The 24,233-nt window shown below is 60.6% G+C and overlaps 1 protein-coding gene across 1 annotated transcript in view; it reads right to left on the reverse strand.

The window, feature by feature from the left end:
• Positions 1-22,080, reverse strand: part of DHRS3 (dehydrogenase/reductase 3) — a 36,024-nt gene extending 13,944 nt beyond the window's left edge. The window contains exon 1 of the mRNA XM_079143277.1: positions 21,281-22,080. Within this exon, the coding sequence (XP_078999403.1) occupies positions 21,281-21,475 (195 nt within the window). The 5' untranslated portion in view covers positions 21,476-22,080. The remainder of the gene's footprint in view (positions 1-21,280) is intronic.
• Positions 22,081-24,233: the final 2,153 nt, after the last annotated feature.

Raw genomic sequence — 24,233 nt, forward strand, 5'->3', positions numbered from 1 at the left:
CGCCCCGACCTTCCGCACAGGGTCTGAGTGGGGGAGACCGGGGTGCCCCCAAGAGCAGCCACGGCGGGCCGGGCTGCATGGAGCCGGCGTGGAGGCTACGGCCAGTGCCACCTTCCCTGTGTCCCCGTGCAAGCCGCTGTGGGTTTCTGTCGCATGCTGTGCGTCTGGAGCATGTGCGGCCTCACTGCTGGGTTTCCCCAGGTCCCTTGGTGGACACTGTCATTCTGTCCGTGTGGACAGGTGGCGTTCCCTGACTGGGAGAGCCCAGTGAAGGGCACTGGGACCCCTCCCGGGCGGAGCTGCTCCAGCCGCTGGTCCTCTGGCCCTGCCTGGACCCCTGGGGCAATCTGAGCCACTGACCAGGAAGCTGGCAGGTGTACCTGAGCCTGCCCAGTGGCCCTGCCAGAGTCCCCGGGGGTGACAGACCGCTGACAGCACCCATGTCCCTCCCCGAGCCAGGACGGGTGTGGCCGGGCCGTCGGGGGTCTGGAGGTGGCGTGGCCTCGTTAAGGAACCCGCAGGACGGTCAGCACTGGGACCTTCTCGGAGGCCAGGTTCACAGAATGGGGCTCTGGAGGCTCGAACCTCCTGGCCTCCCTTCGTGGGGCAGAGGGCAGGCTCCTGTCCCCTCCCCGGAAGGCGCGGGGAGCCGAGAGCCCTGGCCCGCCCTCCCTCAGCCTGGCTCCCCTGCGAGTCACCCAGTTTTCATGGTACCGAGGTCACTCACCCGAGTCGCATCGTGTGGCGGGGACAGCATTCGAACCCAGAGCCTTTCCCTCTGCAGCTGTGCCCCAGCCCAGCGTGGCAGGAGTCTGAGGGTTAAGGCTCTGCTCCCGAATCCCGGGTGGCCTGCGCCGGCTTCCACTCCCCCAAAGGTCCTTCTCCTGCCATTTCACTCCGTGTCCGTCAAAACACCCATGCGCCCCCTGCCAGGGCCACGCAGAGCCCAGTGCTGGGATCCAGTGGAACAAACCCGGTGTGGTTCCCACCTCAGCGAGGACAGTGGGGGCCAGAAAGGAAACCATGGGCCATAAACCCACGCGCAGGGGATAAAGAAGAAACATGGGGACGTTTAGATTAGGCGTTCAGGACGCGGCCATAATATGCCCATCTAACGGATAAAGAAACTGCAGCTCAGAGAGGTTAAGCATCATGTCTGAGATCACACAGCCACTGAGTGACGGGGCTGGGGTTTGAACTGAGGTTTCGTCAGGCAGCAGGACAGCACTCCATCCGCTCTCCTGGTGGAGAAAACTCACCTCCTTCTTTAAAGGGTCCTGTGCAACGCAGCACACAGGGCTGGCGCCAGCCAGCGTTCGGTGTTTTCTGTTGGGATTTCCCACAAGGAGAAAAGGCTGAGGAATCACAGACCATCCTCGGCACACCCTCTCCTGCGGCTGGGGAAGCAGGCGTCTCACAGCAGGGACACGTGCCCAGGGATTAGTGTGCAGACAGGCCCAGCGTTAGGCACCGGGGGTGACCTGAACCCCCACCTTAACAGGTGAGAGGGCGTAAGCGGTGGCCGCCATCTGCTTCTTCACGTTTGTTTATGATCCACACAACGGAAGGCGTAGCACAGCTTCCCTCAGGTCTTTTCCAAAACAGATTACCACACGCAGGTAGCTCAGCACCATGGGGTCACCCTGCTTGTCCCTCAGCCCCACCAGTGCCTCTCAGGGCCCCCATCCACTGTAAGGTGACTGGTGGCAATTCTCTTCCTGCTGATTTTTCTGTTTTAAAGGCTACTTGTGGACTCCTATTCATCCTGCAAAACCCTGCCTGAATACCCTGGGTGCTGGGGGGTACTCTTTCTGTTCTCCCTACACCACCATGATTGTCTAACACTAATCCCTGGCTGGCCAGTCACTGTGCTGAAGATGCCTACGTGCTTTCTACGTGTTAACCTCACGGCCCCGTGGACGGGCAGCCCTTCTTTTTATGGCCTCAGACAGATAAAGTGACTTGCCCAGGGTCACACCGTTCCTAACAGCAAAACTCCTGCTTCTCACTGTGCTGCCAGCCCTGCTTGTGCCCGCTATGTGCAGAGGTGGGGATGCCGGCCCATTTCCCAATACCCCTGCCTCCTGAGAGCTTTCGAGATCCTCCAGACCCAGTGCGCGCCAGGCACAGAGTAGACGTTCAACTAACAGCCCCAGCCGGTGGCCCCAGGAGGCCTCTAGAAAAATCTGCGGACCGGAGGACACCGAGTGTCCCTTTCCTACCCAGCTTGCCTCCCTCTCCCAGGGGGGCTTACACCAACACCCAGACTTGGCCTTCATGCCTGGAACTCAGCTCTGGAGCACATTCACCAGGGACATGAGCTGGGGCCTTGAGTGGCAACCAGGAGGAACAAGTTTATAATTGGCAGCCCGGAAAGATCCAGGTCCCTGGGCAGGTCTTTGGCAGACCAGCTTGGGTCCTGCGCGTCCTGCTGTGCTGTTGGCTTCACAGAAGGAAAATAGCCACCAGAGGCCCCAAGGCAGGTGGGCTGGGCCACGGAGAGCTGGAGGGGGTCCATCTCCTCCCTCCGAGCACCACCAGCAGGAGGGCGTCCATCAGAGCCACCCTGGTGGGCAGGCGAGAATGGGAGAGCACAGAGCCGCTAGTCTGCCCTGGAGCTGGGCGGGTGCGGCAGGCAGGACGGGGCATCTGGGACACGGGCACGCGCTCCACGTGCTCCGACGCATCTGGGGCCAGGCTAGCCTCTGGGTGCCCTCTTCACATCCCTGTCCATTTCCAAAGAGAAGGCTCCCTGTCCCCAGTAAAGCGACCCAGAACCCGGCTCTGGAGCCAGCGTGCCAGGGTTCAGTTCTCTGTCACTTAGGAGTTAGGTGAACTTGGGGACCCCACTCAGATCTGTGGGTTAGGTTGGAAGCACCCACTGGGAAGCGGGGTTGGGAGGGTCCAAAGGGCTCCGTGAACGCAAGCTGGTGTGACTTTAATGAGGACAAAGGGAGGTTCCTCCCCACAGGAGATTCTTCCGCCCCCAAACTGGTCACTGGGGTGATGGCTGTCCAAAGACCCGGCTGGGCTCTCTGTCTGGCCTCCCTCAGACACAGCCTTGGGCGAGCGGCAGAACCAAGAATCGCAGCCACCCCTCCCTCCCCGTCCTTCCACCTGACCTGGAGGACTTCCTTGGTCCACAACCACAGCCCAGGCAGGCCGGGACCAGCCTGTCAAAACCATCCACCTGCAGAGAACGTTCTAGGTGGTCCACTAGCAGGATTTCTTGGGGAGGAAGGATCGTCAAGCTGGCTCTGGCGAACCCTGGGGCTGCCGAGAGGTAAGGGGCTTGGCGGAGGTCCTCCCAGGCCTCCCTCCCCTCCTGCCCATCATCCAGAACAGCGGCACTTTGATCAGCCTTCTCTCCTGTCATTTCCGTGAGGACCATGGTTAATACTAGGGGAATCTGAGCCCCTGCTGTCCAGCACAGCGCTCTTCCCTTGGGACGAGCCCCACTCGGATCCCCTGCCTCTCACCCCTTGCCACCCCTGGCCTGTCACTTGGGCATATCCAACAGGCCTGATGGCTCTTCTGCTTCTGTAAGCCCACTCATCAAGGAGGGACAGCGGCTGGACACTGCCTCGTGACATCTTCTTTCCGGACTTTCTAGTCCCTCTGCCCTTTCTGCCTCAAGCCCTAGTTCCAAAGTCTGTGTGCTACAGGCTGGGTCCTCCTGGGGGAGGACGGGGAGTGGAGTCCACTGTGTTTTGCGCCTCTGCCAATCAAGGCTGCCAATCAAGGGAGGCAAGACTTGGAGCTCCAGCTGGGGTCCCCTGGCAAGCATCACTGAATGACTTTGGTTTTCAGGGTGGAGGGGACTGTGCTATTGATAATCGCAACAGCAACTACTGCGTGCAGCCTCAGGCTCATGAGGTGGGTCCCATTGCTCACCCCAGGAGGTCAGAGGTGACAGAGTCATTGGGCCTCTCTCTTGGGGATTGGGCTAGGTCCTCCAGCGTCCCTCCAGGCCCTGCTGCTGGAGGTGCTGTGCAGAGTGCTCCCATGAAGCCCTTGGCTGCAGCACCCCTTTTGGCCAGTGGAGAATGTTTTGGTGGCTGCTGGCTCAGCTGTGGGAGAGGTTTGTTAGGAAGCTCCTCAAATTAGATCAGCTGGCGTGTCGCCCTCCCACAAGATCCTGACGCGACCTGGAGCTGGGCAAAGGCTTCAGCCAGGCAGACGTCCAGCCTGGACCCAACCCCCTCGGGAGGCACAGAAGTGACCACCAGCCCTAGCACGCAGGCGGGGCTGGCTGTCCCTCAGACCCTGCTCCTCACCGATGCAGGCTGGTCCCGTTGCAGCTCAGGACAGGGTGGGGGTGGGACCACGCCCACCTCCGCACCAGGAAACTGAGGCACGTTTCCTCCAGGCTCCTGGAGCTGGAAGTCCAGCCCACGCTGCACGAGTGCCTTGGCCACTGACGTCACTGGAGCAAAGGGACTGCGTCTGTGTGTATTGCACAGTATTCCTGAGCACACGAGCGTGTCCAGAGCCTGTCGGGCTGCAAGGATCCTGGAACTGAGGAAAGAAGACGGTGGGGGTGGAGCTGCTGCCCTGGTCAGCCCGGGCAGGGCTGGTGGCTGGGTGCACTGGCTGGGAGCATCCTCGGTCTCCACGACAGCAGGGACGCAGGCCGGGGCTCGCGCTTCTAAGGCTCACTGTGTGCCTGCTCGGGGACTTAGACGTCGTCCTCGCGGCTGCCCAGGGGCTGCTATGGGAGGGTGATTTGTGTCCCCAAGAAGCTATGCCAAGTCTTGAGCTCCAGAACCTGTGTGACCTTATTTGGAAAAAAAAAGTCTGTGCAGATACAACAGTGAAGGCCCTCGAGGAGAGCTGACCCTGGACCAGGGTGGGCCTGACATCGGTGACTGGTGACCCCAGAAGAAATGGAAGCGTCCCAGAGGGGAGAGGAAGGCCAGGTGCCGACGGAGACAGAGACTGGAGGGAGGCAGCCACCAGCCGAGGAACCTGGGAAGCCACCAGGAGCGGGAAGGGCCCTTGTAGGGAGCGTGACCCCTCCAGCACCATGATTCGGGGCTTCGGCCTCGAATGAAGTTCTGTTGTTTTAAGTCACCCGGCTTGTGGTCATTTCTCATGGCGGCGCCGGAAACGAACACAGGTGGGGCCTGCTATCCTCCTTCAGTGCATGAGGTCCAGAGGCACCTGCACGACCAACCGCCTGCTGCGCACTTGAGGCCCCGCCTCCGGCCCGAGGCCCCGCCTCCGGCCCGAGGCCCCGCCTCCGGCCCGAGGCCCCGCCTCCCGCCCGAGGCCCCGCCTCCCCTGAGCTGCTCTTTACTCCCCTTTCCTCTCCGCCCAGCACCAGTCAGTCCCTCAGCGCCCCTGTCAGGTCACCTCTGGAACCCAGATGCCGACCCTCTCCCTTCCCCCATGGCGCCAGCAGGACCACAGCCATGGCCTCCCTGCTGCCACCCCAGCCCCAGTGCCCCGGCCCGGTCCATGCCTAACACAGCCAGCTCCTTCTGGAACAGGTCAGGCCCTGTCAACCTGCTCCTGAAAGCAGCAGGTCCCTCCTGACCTGTCCCCAGCTCCTGCACTTAGCTCCTCCCCTCCCAGGACTCTCTGGTTCCCGTGCCCACGTGGCCCACTTCCACCTCAGGCCCCGCCTCCCGGGTGCCCCTCTCTGGGCAGGGCACCCTCTCTCCTAGGCTGTGCTCAGGGGCCACCCCGGGCCACCCCGGGAGCTTCCTGGAGGATGTCCCCCCGGCCCAGGCTCCAACCTCATCCCGTTTTGTGTTTCCATCTCTTCCAGCTACCAAGATGGGCCTGTGTCCCCGAGGACAGAGACACTTCAGACCCTACAACTGCTGGTCAACGTCTCTTCCAGCCAGAACCGGCGCCTCCCTGGTTCCTCCATCCTGGGCCGCACGGGGCAAGCCCCAGGGGTGCAGAAACTCGCCTGTCACTGAGTGCAGCCACAGTCCCTCTGTCTGGACCTCCTGGAGGGACTCACTGACAGCCAGGTAGCCCGCGCCGGCTCTGCCCCACAGAGGTGTCCAGGCGGCACTTGACCTGGGACTCCCCAGCCAGGCTCCTCTAATGCCCTTGTTCTGATTCTCCATTCACCTGGGGAATATCTACGGAGTGGTCACTGCTGCCTGGCCTGGGGTACAGCAGGGAGTGACCTTATTCCAGCCTTGTGTTTACGTTCATGTGTGTGGAAGGCGGTGAGCAAACGCTGTGTGAACAATCGACTACGTAATATTCAGAGGTGCTGGAAAGGGTGCCCAAGGAACATAGGGCTTCTAGGGAGGTGGGGGCAGTGATCACGGAGTGGGAGGGGTATTCTGGTGGGGGAGGGGCAAGGTAACATGTCAGGTGAGACCTGAGGGACCTGCAGGAGAGCTGTCTCAGAGACAGGCAGCGAGAATCGCCAGTGCAAAGGCCCTGGGGTGGGAACGAGCTCGGTGTGCTGGAGGATGGCAAGGAGGCCAGTCTCTGTGGCACTTTGATTTCTGCTTGGAGTGTGACAGGAAGCCCTTTGCTCGGGTTGTGCACAGAGGAAGGACAGTCTCTGGATTTCAGAGCAAGTTCCCACTGCTAGAATGGACGCTTTGTAGCGGGGTGAGAGCCAGGGCGTTGGTGGGGGCGTCAGGTGCTGGGCACCTTCAGGTGATGGAGCAAGAGGGGTGATTAAGGAGCCTGCAGGGTTGGCTCCCAGCTGCCGGAGGAAGAGGGGCCTAAGGTGCGGCCTGAGCAGAAACAAGCCCAAGGCTGCCATCCCTGCGCCTCCTCCGGGAAGGTCGGCTTTGGCAAGTCCCCGGTATCAGGAAGAGGAGGCGCGCGGCTTCGATCCCAGGTCCCGGGGCTTCCAGAGGCCCCGGGGAGCCGAGCGAGGGGCAGAGCCGGGCAGGCCGGCGGCCAGGGCCACTGCCCAGGAGGAGGGCGCCGCAGGCCAAGGGCCCACCTGGCCCGGGCAGCGCCGTTTCCGAGGACACAGCGGCTGGGCTGGCCGCGCGGGGAGCGGGCCAGCCGGCTCACATGACCGAGGGGGCGAGCTCGGCCTGGCGGGGCTCCAGGGCGCCCTTCCGAGCGCGGGCTGGGCGGGGCCCGGCCGGGGTCCCATTTGGCGGACGGGACGCCGGTGGGGCGCGGTGGGCGGTGGAGAGGCGGGGCCGGGGGCGCGAGGGGGGCGCCGAGAGGGTCGAGCCGGGGCCCCGGGTGCAGCGGGAGGGGTGGGGGAGGGGCCGGGGGCCGGGTGGGGGTCCTGGGTGGCGACGGAGAGGGAGCCGGGTGGGGGCGAAGGTGCGGGAAGGGGTCCCCCCAGCCACCCGGGCCGCCGGCTCTTCCTCCGCCACCAGACCGGCGGTAAACAAACGCCGTGACGTCACGGGCGCCGCTGACCTGCGGCTGAACCCGGAGCTGCAAATGGGACGCAAGGTGCCAGCAGCCTCGGGCCGCGCGGCCGGAGCCACACACGCTCCTCCGCGCCGCGAGGTCAGCCCAGCTGCACACGCGGACAGGATGCTGCAAACGCCACCAGACGTTGCAACACGCAGCCCGTCTGCTGGCCGCCGCGTGAACCGCCCGCCGCCCTCCCCCGCCGCCCGCAGGCACCCGCCCCGCTGGAGGGCCTCCCTCCCGAGCATCCCGGGGGCTGGAGCTTCCACCCCTCTGCGGTCAGCCTCCCCGCGGGGACCCCGTGCCCCGCCTGCCCCAGGGGCCTGCAAACCCAAGCGCTGGCCCTTCTGCACAGGCCTGGAGGAGCTGCCTAGCGTTCCTGGGACGCTCAAGCCCGCAGGGGTTGGGGGCCTGATACGCTTCCGGTGTAAAGGGATGCCAGGAGTCCCCATGGCCGCTCGCTGCCCCCATCAGGCGAGCCAGCCTGTTCCGAGGAGCTCTGAGCGGCCATGACTGCGTTCCCTTGGCAGCGCTCGGGCCTGGGCTGTCCCGTGGCGTGGAAAGCAGCCTGGTTGGGGCCTCAAGGAATTTGCTCCAGAGTTGATCTGCTGTGTGACTTCTGGATGAGTCACTTGGCCTCTCTGGACTCCACCATCTCCAACTGGCCTCCCTGTGCTGCTGTGGGGAAGGTCAAAAGTGCAAGAAGATGCTCACTGCACAGCAAGAGCAGTCAGAAGCCTCTGAGCTGGGGCCCCGGCCAGGGACAACTTGGAGCAGCTGAGAGCCCATGGCTGCCTCTCTGCTCACCCATCAGCCCCCAGACTCGCGGGCCTCTGGGTTTACTATGGGAAGCTGGGGCTTGGCAGCCTTAGGGGGTGAATATTCCCCAAGAGCCCAGGAACCCTATGCTGACTCCCTAATTTGAACCCGACTACTCTGTCTTGTGGGGGGGTCAGGGAACCCCTGACCCCAGATCTTTAACAAGCATCCCTGGAGTCCAGAGAGGTGCAGTTTGACCCTAGAGCCGACCCCAGCTCCTCTTTCCTTGGAGCGAAAGTGGACCACAGGAAGCTGACCAGGCACCAAGGTCTGCCTGTGTCTCTGTAGCTCCCGTCCCTCTCTGAAATGCTAATAGGATGCAGTCCCATGAATTCCAGATCGCGGGGCAACCAGGTGCCCAGAGAGCCTGCGAATGGGGGTCAGGCCCTGGAGGGGATCTTGGGAGGGAAGAGGTGGGCACCCCATGAGGCAGGGCAGGCACTAGGGCCGGCCACATGTTCAAAACCCATGACGAGTCTGAGGACCCGGTGTTACTGCACAGGTCACACCCGGGAAGCCAGCCCTGGCTTTCGGGCAGGAGCTCAGTAGCAACTGTCAGGCCCGAGCCTCACCCTCCCCAGGCCTCAGCTACTCGGGGAGGCTAGGTACACCACACGTGGGAGCAGGGACCTGTGGGTAACTAGTTAGAAGTTGCCGGGGCTGGGAGTGCGGCTGGGTGATGGAGCGCTTGCCTCGCGGCGACAGGCACTGGGTTCGAACCTCGGCACCACATTAAAATAAATAAAGGTATACACAAAAAAGAAAATCCAATCAAGTTTTAAGAAAAAGAAAAGTTGCCAGCACACCTTGCTTCTAACGCTCCCAAGTCCCGAGTTTGGCCTTCGTTTTGACTCCAACATTTGGGGCACCAAGGTCTGCCTGTGTCTCTGTAGCTCCCATTCCTCTCTGAAATGCTAATAGGATGCAGCTCCGTGAATTCCAGATCGCGGGCAACCAGGTGCCCAGAGAGCCTGCGAGTGGGGGTCAGGCCCTGGAGGGGATCTTGGAACCCTCACGAGGCCACCACTGGTCTCAGCAAGGCCCTGCTGCTGAGCGTCCCTGGGTGTGGTGAGGTTGGCCCCGACCTTGCTGTGGGCATTCCCCGGGTGTGCGGGGTTGTCGTCCACTTCTAGACTCAGAACGTCGGAACTGTGAAGCAGACCTGGGACACCCAGGCTCTGCAGGCTGGGTGCTCAGCCAGAGGACAGTCGGGCTATAGCCGAGCAGGGCCCCACCTGGCAGCCAGCACCCCCGGAGCTGCCGTTGGCGGTGTTGGATTGGAAGAGGAAAGAAGAGCTCTTAACGGGAGTGAGCGTCAGCATCCCCTCCATACCCAACAGGAAACGCGGAGGTCACAGAGCTGGCGTGTCCAAAACACACCAGGGCAGGCATGTCCCACAAAGCCCTCTAGCTAATTAGGCGTAATTTATGGACCGGCCTCCAAGGACAAGCCTTCAATTTCTTGCAAGCTGGGCCAAGGTAAGTATCCCACAGGCTACTAATTAGGCATCAGTTTAATCTCTGTGAGGACAAAGGTCAACTGCCTGGAGTTGATCCTGCTTGGGGTCACACTGTCAGGCTGGGGACCCGGACCTGGAGGTCTTGGGGACTCAGGCGAAGTGGACGTTGGGACAGGAAATGGCTGGCAGGCTGGCAGCAAGCCTGTGGGCCCTGCTCAGGGGGCCAGGCGAGGCAGGGCTTCTCCCCCCTGCCATGAGCCCCAGTGTCCTCAGAGGCCATCAGCCCTCCAGTGTGGAACGGTCCCATTGGTCCTCTCCACTGGCCTGTCCGGTCACGCATCTGGAGAAAGCGTCGGGGGCTCCCTGAGGTGCTCACCATCAGGCCCAGATCCACCGGCCACCCGGCTCCCTGAGGTGGCCCTGCCCCTCGCCTCTCCTCACCTCGCTCTTGTTCTGGGGCGGTCCCTCTCCTCTGCCCTGCTCTGCTCTCTGCTGCCCCACCTCATCCTGACGCCTCCCTCACCTTAGCCCCCAACCTCCTCCGTTCCCTGGATCTGAATCCCAGGGCGGTGCCGGCCCCACCCGGCACCCTGCGGGGATGGGACCCGTGACGTCCCTGTGCAATGCAGTCTGGTCCTTGTGGCCTAGGAGGGCCCCCGAATGTCCCAAATCTCCCCTGCAGGGAGCTCGCTGGGACGACCAGAGTTTTCCTGGAGTAGCGCCCCTCGGCGGGGGCACGGCCAACATCCCCTCTTTCCGTTTTGCTCTCCGAGGGTAAACCCTCCCTAGGGCCATTCCACATCACCAGCCCCTCCTCCGTGGGGACTGTGGCATCGTTGTCCCCTGGCCTCCGTGTGGCACGGGGAAGTTCTGTGGTGAGCAGGCGTCAGGGCAGACACGACCAACGCTTTCCCATCGACCATCTCACGAAGTCACCCTAGGGTCCCTGGGAGGCTGGGCCTGGCGCTGCCACTGTGCTGCCTGGGGGGAGTGGCTGGCAGAACGGCCCCCCAGACGTCATGCCCTGGTCCCCAGAACCCGTGAACACGGTAGCTCATGTGGGAAAGGGACGTGAAGACGCCCTGGGACTCCATCTGCTGATCTGCTGGCGTTAAGACAGATGGTTCTGGGGGTCCAGGGGCCCAGCGCAGTCATGAGGGGCACCCAACATGGACGGGGTGTGGGAGAGGTGACCACGGAAGAACGTCGTGATGCGACCTTCCTGACCCCGAAGATGGAGGAAGGGCCCAAGGAAGGGCCACAGCCGGGGACTGCAGGTGGCCTCTGGGAGCCGGAAAGGGCAAGGAAAGAGGTGACCCCGCAGCCCCAGAAGGAACGCAGCCTTGGTTTTTGGCCCAGAGAGACCCAGGTAGGACTTCTGACCTCTGGAGCCACAAGAGGGTAAGTGTGTGTTGTCTTAAGCCACTGACTGGTGCCACATCAGGGAGCTCGCCTGGGGGACCGCCCCAGGAGAGCTGGACTAAGGCGGAAAGGTCTCTCTCGGTGTGACCCGTGACCCATCAGCGTCACTCAGAACAGAACACGGGGGTGGGGGGTGGAAGTTCCCTGGATTAGACAAAGGGGGAGGGCGTGAGGGAGGGGCATGGGAGTGGGGTGCACAGGACGTCACCCCCGTGTTCACACAGGAAGACGCGGCCAGCGACACCACAGCTTGTGCCACCACAAGCACAGGAAGTCACGCTCCACGTGTGTGAGGTCCGTCCAGATACACTCTGCCGTCACGTGTCGCTAAACGGGACGACGACGACAGAAAGCCACCCCTGCCTTCCAGAAAGGCCCTGAAATGGCAGAAGTGCAGGAGAGGGGTTGGGTGGGCCGTGGGCAGGACGCGCAGCCTCGCCCTCGCGGCCTGCGCCTACCGAGGGCTTCAGTATTGCATCTCATTCAGTCCTCATTTGGGAGATGAAGAAACGGAGGTCAGAGAGGTCCAGTCACTTGGCCTGGGTCACAAGGCCAGTGAATCCAAGAGCCGGTGTGTGGATGTTGGAGGGGCCGAGCTCGAACTCTAAATGCCACGCCACACCGGCTCCTCGGGAGAGAAAAACTTCCACACACACACCCGAAGCCTCAGACGATGTCCCCAAACCAAGGCAGTGGGCCTGCCAGCCAGGCAGGTGTGACCCCTCAGCCCACACTGAACCTGAAAGGCCCGCTCAAGGACGTGGCCTGGCCAGGCCAGGTAGGGCTGTACCCTCTTGGCCATCTACAAGGGACGCAGAGCCAGGGGTGCACTGGGTGGATCTGGACCCTGCCACACAAGGTCACGCTGCCCTTGGTGGTCACGCTGCCCCAGGGCTGCGTGCTGACGGGCTCTGGGCCTCCGAGAGGGTCCCAGCGTGCAGGGCTGAGGGAGCCCCGGGGACCTGCAGGCCCCCACCAGAAGGCCTGGCCTCATCTCTGCTCGCTCACCTGCCTTGGCTGCAGGGGAGGGAGAGCGGACCTCTCACACCCGGGAAGGTCACTGAGAGCTGTGACCCAGCAAAGACCCCTCCTCTATTTCTGAATCACGGCAGCCTCACATCTTCCAGGAGAGCGTCCAGAGGGTCTGCAGCCACCTGCTGGACTACTTGGGGCTGCGTGTCTGTCTCTGAACGACGAACCTCCTGAGGACAGAACGGTTTCCGCTCAACCCGAGCAGGCCACTCCACCCGCTCGCCCTGGTGTCAGCCAATGACCCGATACGGTCTGTGGGACTAGATGGACAGGCCGGCTGGGGGAGATGGGAAGCTGGATGCTGTCCTTCCCAAGGAGGGACATGGCATCGGCACCTGGTTCCCCTGCTCCCCGCCACACAGCACCCCGATTTCCCCCGTGGAATCCTGCAGCCCTCGCTTAAACTTGACGGAGGATGGTCCTCTCCAGCTCAGAGATGGCCTGTGACCATGGCCACCCACGAGCAGAGCACCACCTCTGCTGACTGGCCGAGGCTCGCCCCACTCTGCCAGTGAGACTCAACACCTGCCCCTTCCAGAGCTTCTGTGAGAGGACATCTGTGTGTCCAGGAGACTGGGGGATGGGGAACTAGGAGTCTGCCCTGAGGTGAGCGGGGACTGCAGCAGAGGGGCTGAGCCTGGACAGTACTCTCTGAGCCCCTGGAGCCAGGACCTTCGGGTCCGAGGGTCCGTAAGCCGCTCTGAAGCACAGGTCCAACCTGCCCAGGGAGCTGGCCGAGTGACCAGCTAGGCTCCCTGGCCTCTAAGGCCATCTCTGCTCAGCCCTCCTGGGGTTATCAGCCCTGACTCTTCAGTCTCACCTGGTCACTTCTGAGCCGTCATTTTAAGTTGCGCATCCTCAGAGTCAACCAGAAAGAGGATGGCAACGGTGCCCACGTTGGAAGCTTACGCCTAGGAGGGTCCTTGGCATATAGTAGGTGCTCAGTGAACACAGGCTTTCACTAGATGCGACGGGTCGGACATGCACTCCGTCAGGCAACAAGCATCAAGTAAGCACCTACTGTGAACCACACACTGTGCTAGGTGCCGACCCCACCTGGTGGGTGAGAGGAACACAGCCCTGCCCGCTTCTGTCTTACGATCTTTGGGAGAAGAGACAAACCAAGTAGCCACAAAGCATGGTGGGCTGCCATTGGCAACCCATGACCTGGCCTCACCACAGACAGTCCTGGCCAATTGAGCTACTTGGACACAGAGGGGCAAGTGACTAATGCGCTGTGAGGGGTTGAACAGCCAGTGAAGGCCTGGCCTCCACCCCAGCCTCTCCAGTCCTGGCTCCTGGGCCATCGGACCAGCTCCTGCCCATGAGGAAAGTGGCCACTGTCAACAGCCATGGCAACAGGGTTTGAGGCCTCAAGTGGGAGGGGAGATGCCAGGCTCTGAGATCCTCCCACAAACTTCTAGAAGGGGCCGAAGGCTAAGATTCCCCAATCTTGTGTGGGCAGAACCCTCTCCTTGCTGGGCTGATCCCAGGTTCGGGGCGGGACATGCTGGTGGGTCCTTTGCCTCTTGCCCTTTATGCCTGGCAGACACCTCTGGGCGGGGGAGGGGACTGCCACCCCAGGAGCCATCCTTGCTTGCAGATGCCCTCGTGATGACCTGGGAGGATTATCTGAGCCCTCTCACTAAATCTTCACACCTTCAAGTTTCCGGTGAGGGAACCGAGGTCCAGAGACAGTCACTTGCCCAAGGTCGCACTCTCCCAGGGCCGGGGCCTTCGTGGCAGAGGGCGGGCAGAAGCCTTCTGGCCTCTCTGGCTGAGCACGCCGGGCTAGGGCTCCTGCGTGCGGCTGCCAGTGTGGAGGGGCGCCGGGGCCGCGCCCTGGGGTGGGAGTGGGGCCTGCTCCTGGGGCAGAGGAGCAAGTGGAGCAGGGGTCCCTCAGTCCAGGAGCTTCATCGCCATGGAGCAACCAGAAAGGAGGGAGGAACCGCGGGCCCGCGCGGAGCGCGAGTGCACAGGCTCGTGGGCAGAGGGCACGGCGGACGCCCTAGAATCGCTGTCTTCTAGCCTCGCTCTAGTCTTCTCTTTAAAGCAATGCTGTCCCCACCCACCAAATGACACGACTTCTAAGGCTACAGATGAGGAACTCTGGCGAGGTAGCACACGCCGGTAATTCCAGTGACTTGGGAGGCTGAGGCAGGGGCATCGCGGGTTCGAGGCCAGCCTCCGCAACTCAGCAAGACCTTGTCTCACAATAATATAAAGCCAGAAGTGAAGTCGACCTGGTTAAGTGGAGGTAGGTCCCTCAAAGTCCCCCTGTTCCACTCCCTCATCCTGGGCGGCCCCAGCATGCTCTGGAATCCAGATTGAAAACGTGGCCTTGGAGCCCCGGCTGGCGTGGACTGCCCGGGCCTGCTGGCGCTCGGATGCTGGCAGAAGTGAGACACGGGCAGGCGACAGTGACGACGACACACACCTCCCCAGGAGGCTGTCCAGGGTGGACAAAATGACCACAGCCTTCATCCATCAAATGCTTTTCTAGTCCCTTCTCTGAGAGGCCTCTGAACAAAGGGATTCAAGGTCGCCCTTCTGGAAGCAGTGCCTAGACCCACAGGCCTTTGCCAGGCTGACCACTGTTGGCCCTGAGCACAAACCACAAATCTCTACTGTCCACCCTGAGCTCGGCCCGGCTTGAGTCACAGGACTCCAGAGTGTGTCCGGCCCTGATGTGCGGCCCACTCCAGGGCCCGCGTCTCTGCTGCAGGCCTTGGACGGGATCCGGCCAGCCTGCTCAGTCTGGGACAGGCGGGGACTAGGAGGGCGCCTTAAAAGTATGGACACTTAAAAGTATCACTGTCATTCTTCTGGGGTCAGAGTTCTTCAGATCCTTGGGGGGCTCCACAACCAGCCAAGACCAGGCCTTCCTGCTGCCCCCCGGGTGCCCAGTCTCTCAGGACTTCCTTCAGGCACAGCAACCTCCCCCTTGTCGGAGCATCAAAGCACTCAGGTCACTTCCGAGGGGTCCAGCTCAGTGGTGACCTTGGGTTTGGTTGGAGGGCCCTACACTCTTCCCTCCGCGGGCATCCTTGCAGCTCCAAGGCGCTACGCTAGTTGTCAAAAGGAGATACACCTGTGCTGCTCTCCTATCTGCTGACCCTTTAAAACAAACCCTGGTGGCTGCTGGCCACCTCCATCCTTTGGCCAGCATCCCCGTCGACTCTGTGCAAGTACTGCCGCTCATGCTCGGAGGAATGTGTGTGTGAACACGGACTCGACTGCACCCTGCCTGCATCCTGTGCCCTCACCCTGTCCTGCCTGCCCGCCTCTCTCCAGGGCCTTTGCATGCCAGGCTCCAGGATTTAATAGTTCGTCTCTCGACCTCTCCATAACCCTGACAAGGCAGGCTGGGCCAGGCGGAGATTATCTGTCCCAGTGGGCAAGCTCGAGTTCTGAGGCTCGGCATCCGGGTCCAGGGTCAGCCTCTAGGCAAGCGCCCTGCGACTGCGACTCAGGGATGACCACCAGCCACGCCTGCCCGAGGTCAGGAGCCCCCCAACCATCCTGCAGAGCCGGAGGCATGCATGTCACCCCGTCACGCATGTGTGACGGCCACACAGCACGACTGCCACGTCCCAGTCATGTTCAGTGCCAGACATGTTCGGGACCATGATCATGTGACTACCGGCCATTCACAGGACCACAGTTGTGTGGACCACCGCAGTCGCAGGAGCCCAAAGAAGCCACCAGCACCCATCTCGGAGGCGGTGGGGAACTAAGGATTGAGGTTCAGGTGGAGGATGGGAACATGCACCCACCTGGCTCTCTACCCACATCTGTCATTTCTGGCGCCTCCAAAACCACAGATCAAGGAAAACCAGTGTGCACTCTGGTAAGGTCATGCTGCGAAGGGTCGTCTTGCCCTCATGGTTAAGGTTTGGCTAGTTGACACTGATCCTCTCCTTCGCCTGCCCCCCGGTTACTGTCACAGATGTCACTCTGGTAATGACGACTCATGGATTCTGAGGAGTGCAAGGGATTCACAAGGTCACCCAGAACCCAACCTCCACAAGGTGTTTGCATGAAGAACAGCCTGGTCATCTGCAGAAAGCTCCGCAGGGCAAGGAGACGCTCCTGTGGCGGGGCCAGGTCTATACTGCTGAGCTCCTGCCACCCTGGTACTGCCCTCCAGAACCTTCTGGAACAGGCCTCGGGCCTGCACCGTACTGGACGGCAAGCTGATATCATCTCCCACCTTTTAGGTCGTCAATGAAACTCCCAAGGACCTGCCACCCAGGCCAATGTGGCTTCTAGTCCTCAAGTCCTCAGCCACCTGGGCCTGCTACCTGCGCACCTTCAGTTACCCAAGGTCCGAACCACACTGACCGCGTCTGAAAGCTCTCTGACCAAGCAGAACGGAGATACACGCTTTCATTCTAGGCCTGACACCATGGGATTATTTTGTTTTTGGGGGCGGATAAGCCTTATGGCCACTGAGAGACTCCTCCCAAAGCAACACGAGCTTCTTAATCTGGGGAAGGACGTTACTCCAGGAATGCCAAGTGCCACAAAGAGAGAACGCGGTTTCCCTGGTTCCCTATGGCACCTCCAAGGTCAGGTTTGCAGAACCAATTGCTGACGTGACACCGTCACAATCCCTCAGAGCTGGGTTACCCCACAGCTGGCCGTCACTGCTCACCCAACTTCCGGCAGGAACAGATCAGGACCTGCCAAGGGCAGGACAGCCCAGCAGACACCCCACTCCAGGCCTGGGTGCCAGCGGTTCGCCCAAGCCACTCCTGGGTCTGCGGGACCCGCAGCTCCGACTCTCAGCCACGCGCTCTGCCCTTCCTGCCTCCCCCTGACCCCTGGCTCCCTGCTCCAGCCACACTGGCTGCTTTGAGGCCCCAGTACCTGGCACATGCTCTCCTCTGAGGCTCTGCTCCTTCCTCTGCCTAGGATGCCGCTCCCTCCCTCCCCACTGTGCCCTCCTTTCCTGGGATCTTCCCCAATGTCCCTGGCTCAGGGAGGCCTTCCCTGCCTCCGTTCTAGCCCCCTCCCATTTCTGACCCCCTGCCCGCATTCGCCTCCTCCTTGGGACTGACGGCAAACTAACGCACTATTTATCCGGTTTATGACATCGGTGTCTCTCATCCACGCAAGGCTCAAAACTGTGTAGCGGTCTGTGGTGGTGATAAGGCCTTTCGGGATGTCCTGGGTAGAAGGACATCTTCCCATAAATACAGCTGAGATCAGTTACCCAAAGTGGGGGCTTCAAACAGATAAGATGAAAATGGACCGGAGAAAGTAACTGCAATGATAAATGTGAGCGGGCTAGTGTCTGAATTGTCAGAAGGGCCCCGTGTGGTCAGCGACAAATGCATACGTTGGTCCGGAAAGAAAGAGAAAGGGAAGGGGAAGAACTTGAAGCCAAAACAAGGTCAGAGAGGGCCGGTGCGCACACCTGTAATCCCAGTGGCCTGGGAGGCTGAGGCAGGAGGACTGCAAGTTCAAAGCCAGCCTCAGCAATGTAGTGAGGCCCTGTCTCTAAATAAAACAAAGAGCTGGGGTTGTGGCTCAGTGGTGGCGCGCCGGCCTGACACATGTCAGGCACTGGGTTCCATCCTCAGCACCACATGAAAATAAATAAATAAAACAGAGGTATAAAAAAAATAAATAAACATAAAGAGGGCTGGGGATGTGGCCCGGTGGTTAAGTGCCCCTGGGTTCAATCCCCAGTGCAAAGAAAGAAGAACAACAAAACAAGCAGGAAACGCTGCCTGCCAGGCAGGCTAGGCAGCCAGGGCCCCTCATTCTCTTGAAATCTCCAGGTTGGAAACATTTTACAAGAACTGAAATGTCACTGGCAGGCAGACAGCTACCTGGTGGTGGCTGTTGGGGGTTTGGGAGTGGCTGCGGGCGTCCCCTGGAGAGAGGGCACTGGGTCTTTTCTAACCCAGGCTGCTTCTCTTTCACTCAGTGGGACCTGATGACTGAGAAAACCAGGGATGAGGGTGAATAGCCTTCCCCCGGTCCTCTATGGTCAGGAAGCCTCCTGGTTTGTGGTGATTTGTTACGGGGGCCACAGGAAGCCTACACACACACACACACCGACCTGTGCCTCTGCCGTAAGCCCCGGCCATGTCTCCTCCTCGGCTCATCTTTGCTGCACCCCCAGAGGCCCAGAGCTGTGTCAACACTTGCCAGAGCGGGCAGGCTTGGGAGCAGAGTCTTGGGGGCCGTCAAGGGAGTGATGGGCTTGGGCAGCCTCCAGGGCTAGGAGCGGAAGGACAGGGACTTGCCGAGTGGGAGGGACTCACAGATCTACCTGAAGGACGAGTTTGGGGCTTCGGGAACAGGGCTACATGCCACAGGTTGTAAATGCAGGTACAAGTGCTCCCCACACAAGGCCCTGAGCCTGCTGCGGGGCACTGGGCCCCAGGCCAGCCCTCCCGGCCCAGGACTCTCACCAGCCACTTGCCAGATACGGGACCAAAGGCTGGAGGAGCCACAGGAAGCGTCTGGAGCTCCTTCCCCTCCTGCCAGAGCTCCTGCTAAAATCATGTCAAGCTCAAAGACCCTGGGGACGGGGTCAGGCAGGGCATGGGCGCGAGCTTCGTGCAAACTGTGGTGGAATTGCAGGAGGGCACAGAAAATTAAAAAGGGGTCCAGTAGGGATGACCCAGCAAGCCCCTTCCCCTGGGAGACCCTAAAGGCGACAGGCCCTGACTCCTACCTCGTGCTCACCTTGGGACCTTGTGCGTGAGGACTGCTATTTTCTGGTTAGGAACTTTCGAACTCTGAAGTGTCTGTGTCCCTTTAAGAAAATCCTCATTCGGATCAGCTTTGCAGCCTGGGACTCGCTACCACTCACTGGCTACCACTCGCTGGCATCTCCAAATCATTTCCCTCAAGGCCATTGTGGGAAAATGGGTTGTCACTCCCCTCTTCCTGGGCATGTCAGCTCTTTGGAGGGGCACTAACACTCCTCCTTTCTTTCCCCTTTGGAGGGACCTCTCCCCTCCAGATTCAGTCCCACCAGGATCTGGGCAAGGAGGGCTCTCAGGCAGGGCCACCTGCCCACCCATCGGTACTGCAGGCTGCAGGGGTGCTGACCGCCCGGTGCTCCTAGACCACCCTCAAGCCCACTGTTCACTACTGTCCCCAGCCCACTCAGCTGTCTCGCTTGTAAACTCCCAACTCCTACAACACTTGGTCCTTTGTCCCCAAGGCCACCGAACCTCGAAACACTCCTGGCTCTGGGGGTTGTCCCAAAGTGCTCACTGGCCCCAGAAGCACTCGGGCAAGGAGCCGGGATTCCAAATTGCCCACCGTGACAGCAGGCGGAAGCCTCATTAGGAAGCAGCTCCAGTAATGGGTCAGATCATTATGAGCCACAGGGAGCCCTAGGTCATCCTGCCTGGTCCGGGCTGAACCCAGTATGGATGGCCCAGGGATTCTGCAAGGCCCCATGGATCCTGTTTGGGTGACCCTGCCACCAATTTAAGACACATTTGCAAATGGCCCTAGGCTAATTTCTTGGAAGAGAGTGTCCCTTCCAAGGCAGGTGGGCCGTGGCTTCCAGAGCATGAACTGGCAGGCTCCACCTGCACGGTTATACCTGCTCCCATACCAGAGCCTTCTGGAGTGTAGGATTGTTTATAGTCCGTCAGGTTTTTCCAGGTCGACCCAAAATTCCCCATGCCTACTGCAGTCAGTGACAAGCGCCTCAGGACTTGGGCCAGCTGGAAGATTCAGAAGTCTCTGTGGGATGCAGACAGCTAAGGAATGACAATCACACGCAATTGTCCCAAACAATCCCCTCCCCAGTCTGCCCTCCGATCCCCTCTGCGGAGGGCTCAGGCGGGAGCCCTGCCGAGGGGCATCCAGGCAAGGAAGTAAAACTGCTGAGAGCAACTCTTACTTCCTCTTATTCTGTGCGTCCAAGGGTTAAAAACGCTTCGGAACTCCCCTTCCAACTGCAAGGTCAAGCAGCTGTCCAAACCACCCAAGGAGACGAGGGAGTCCTGGACAGCTGGCCCCCCACTAGCTCGGTGGCGACAGGCCCCTGCCAGCCTGGCTAGGGAAGAGTTAATCGGCAATCAGCTTTGGCTGATAGTTCAGACTCCAAAGTTCAGTCCCAGTCCGAGCCACCCCGGAGGGATTGTAAATCTCAGGGCAGTATTTAACAAAACAAAAGCAACCTAGAATTACATGCAGGTTTGGTTTTCTACAGTACATATTTACTTAATCCCCAAGGTATGTGGCTCCATGTCAGATCAGCTGGCTTTGCTGGCCCTTTCAGCCCCCCTGGTTCACAACAGTTTAAGTTTCAAGCTAATTCCCTGTTTTCGATCTTCCTCTTCACAGAGCCGGCTAGAGACGGCCTGGCCTGCCGGCCTCAAATCCCTCTCTCGATTGCTCTTGTCACTGGGTGAGTCAGCCTGGCCTGAGTTAGGACTGGGGTGACAGCCGGCTCACCCTCCCCACTTCTTCAGCACCAGGTCTCGGAACACTGGAACAGGAGGCGCTGGGCCCAGAAAAACATTAAAGGCAGTGCCCAGTGAGCAGGACCCTCCCCAAGGGGCCACCTCCCCACCTCTGGGAGGCTATGCTGGGGGAGGGGACAGGGTCCAAGGTGAGAACAAGGACTCTTTATCAGCTGCTGGTTACCCATCCTCCTCTTTCCTGACTTCCACCTGGGCCTCCTGGTGCCTGTACTGCCACAACCCTCTTCCTCCTTTTCAAGCCCAAACCAAGTACCCCCTCTCCAGTGTGGTTAGAGCTGCAGCCCACCAGGTTGGGGCTGGGAAGGGGATTGCCAAGGAAAACAGCAAGCCAGCTAGCAGGCGGCTCCGGCTCTGCCCAGGAGCGCGCACACCCTGCCCTCTCCGGTGGTGGCACAGGGGGAAGGCGAAGTGTGGGGGGGTCCACAACACGTGGAGAATGGGTGAGTCTCCTAAGTTTCGGGGTGGGGGCAGCCAGCCAGCCACCGATCCCACAGGAGCCCATCAGCTCCCGACCTGCCAAAAGAGACAGTCGGTGCCGGCAAATTTACAAGGTGAAACCGAGGAGCTCAGCACTTGCGTGTGGCGCAGGGGGGTTGGGTGGCCAGCCACTCAGCTCCCGGGCCAGGGATCCGGCGGCCGCAGCAGGTGGGGGCACTCGGGCGTCAAGAGGCCCCTGACCCTCAGCGCCCACTCCCAAGAGTGGCCGTGCCCACCTACCTTTCTGACGCCGCGCTCTGCAAACTCGCGAGCGAGCTGTCGCCCAATGCCTCTCCCGCCGCCGGTGATGAGGACGTTCTCCCGCGACAGGTCCCGCAGCTTGGCGGGCAGCACTCGTCCGACCGCCGCTTTGGCCACTAGGTAGATCATCTGCAGAGGGAACACTACCAAGGCGCCCAGCCATTTCCACACCATCCTCCGCGCCGCGGAGCCGGGCAGGGGGCGAAACTCCCCGGACGGAACAAACAGAAATTAAAAAAGAAAATGCCCCAAAGCAATAATAAATAAACCGAATAAAAGAGAGAGGCGTCCCACCTGGTCACTCTTGAAATGACCTTTCCCCAAATGCAAAGCACCGGTTGGAAAAAAAAAAGGTGGGGGGGGGGACTTAAAAAAAAAAAAAAAAGTCAACCCTCGGGAGGAGAAAAAGCGTCTTATAAGGCTGGGACTGCGAGAGGGGTGGCGGGGAAGCCGGAGGTGGGACGTTCTAACAAGAAGTTTCTTGCCCCAGCAGCCGTGTCGGCTGGGGAATTCTCAGGTAATGTTTACAGGCTGACACAGGAGTTTAGGCAGGGAGAGAAAAAAAAAAAAAAAAAAAAAAAAAAAAAGACACCAACCACACGCGCGCACCCGGCCACAGTCCCGCGGTTTCAAAGTGCAAGATTAAAAAAAAAAAAAAAAAAAGCCGTTTCCAAATTGTAGCGCGCCCCCTTCTCCAGGAAAAAAAAAAGTGGGGGGAAAGTGCTTGGAGCTCCCAGTTTCAGCCCACGAAAGTCTCCCGACTCATTGCTATTCTTGGGCTCAGGAAATTGCTTAAACGCGATCTGATTGCCAGCAACGTGCAGCAGAAGTGGGGGGTCCGGGTGTCAGTTTCTTTACGTGCAGGGCTCGCCCTCGCGCGCGCTCGCTCGCTCCGGCTCCCTCCCTCTCTTCCAGCAGAGGCTGGGAGTTGCCGCTCAATCCGGTTCCCTGTCTCTTCCTTTTAGAATTTATTGCCTTCTTTTTGTCCTTTCCAACTTGGAGAGGGCCCGGGCGCGGAGCGCGCGTGGATCGGAGGAGTGGATCGTCTGCGCGGCGTTATTCATTCGCTCCCGGGGCAGCTGCGGCGCGGAGCAAGAGGGCGGCCCTCCCCACCCCCCATTTTTTTTTAATACCCCATTAAGTCTGATTGACAGTTAAAGTTGTTCGGAGGCTTCACTACCGTTCCTCTGAGTGGCTGCAGCGACCTCCCCTCCCCCTGCGCCGTCGCGGGGCGCGCGCCTGGGCGCGCACACGGGCTCGCAGCGACTCGCTCTCTCCTGGGACCGGCTCCTGTCTCTGCAAGCCGGGACTTGCCGCCGGTGTCCCTGAGGGCTCGCAGCTGGAACTCGAACACGCTGGAACCGACTCCAGCGAGCCGGCTCCTCCCAGAGACATTCCTCTTGGCCCGGACCAGGTGACCACCCCGGCGTGCGGGGCAGGCCCCGAGGAACTCGCGCATGCCTCGATCCGACCAGGTCGCCTAGAGTTTATTTCAGGTCACTTGGTCATCCCCTGCCTCCAGGTACGACCAGGAAGCCACGCCCCATCTTTGCCCAGACGCCCTCTATCTTTACAGAGTGTACTTTCTAAGTCTGATCCAAGACTCACACGGTGCTGGGGGCGGGGGTGGGGGGGACCGCTGGGAAGCAGGGTTTTGCTTTGGGGGGTGGGGGTGGGCAGGGTAAAGGAACCTCCGCCCCAGGTGCCAATAAAATCCCCATAAGATTAGTTGGGAGCATATTTATTGCTCATCGGAGCTAGAATTACCTTGACTGACAGCAATTTCCTTAATAACAAAAGACTGTAAACAAAACGTCTTAAACCCGAGTCCGGTGCTATGCAAGGAGCAGCTCCTCTCTTTGGGTCCCCCTTGAGCTGCCCGTCTGGCACCCACCTTGCTGTCTCCCTGCTGGAGGGTGGGACTGAGCTATTTAGAGTCGTCTGTTTGGAGGAAGTCTGGGAGGTGAGTCACCCAAAAAAGCAGCCCCAGTTAAAAGTGCTGATGGGACTTGCCTCCCGCCCCCTCTCAACCTCCCTGGGCTGGAGGAGGGAGAGTGGCCAGGGAGCTCCCTGTAATCTGGGGCGGCCTTTTCCAGTCCTAGACTTGTTCAGACTGGGCGTCCTGGGCCTCGGCTCTGGAGATTCGGATTCAGAGGTCAGGGTGACTGGAGTGGGTATTTTGGATGCTCTGTCTGGGTGAGTAAGTCACTTGGAGAACAGCTGGTTCGGGGAGGAGGAGGCTGTGGACTACCTTCTCACTGGCAAAGGCGCTGTGGTTCTGGGGAGAAGTTTGGCAGGTGAGGCTCTTCCTTCCTTCGGGGCCAATGGGAACCGCTGGAAGAGCAGAAGGGAAGGCAAGGTCAGAATCGAACTGTCCACGCCGAGGCCTGTACGCCAACAGTCAACCCGCCCACTGACCTGGCAACAACGGGGGCTTCAGCTTCCCAGTTTCCAGGTTACCCCGCCAGGAAGCGGGAGGGAGCGCTCCAGATCCAGCTCCATTCCTCTTCCCACCCTGCCCCACTCCGGCAAGAGGGAGGGGAGAGTGGAGGAAAGGTTCCCAGGCGCCCAGGGCTCCAGCTCAGGCCCCCTACAGCGTCCCCCACCTTCCAGAAGGGTGGTCCAGGCAGCCCAGGGCCTCCTCTGCTCCCAGCACCCTGCTAAAGGCGGGCCTCCAGCCTGGGGACTGCTTTTTCCCACCTTTGAAGTTATAAAACTGGAACAGAAATCCCAGCCTGGAAGAGGAAGGCCCACCAGGCCTGTGAAGAGGACTGGAAGCCTGGGCACTCCATAGAAGGTGCCGGCACTCTGTGCTCATCTGTTATCCTTGGAGCCGCCTAGTGGCCAACGTTAGGCACAACACCTTCAGGCTGTCCCAGCTTCCAGCGGCCCACGGTTCTGTCCAACTATGCTTTTCTCCTGGTTCATTCCC

Source organism: Sciurus vulgaris, assembly GCF_902686455.1.
Source record: "Sciurus vulgaris genome assembly, chromosome: 1".
Classification (NCBI taxonomy): domain Eukaryota; kingdom Metazoa; phylum Chordata; class Mammalia; order Rodentia; family Sciuridae; genus Sciurus; species Sciurus vulgaris.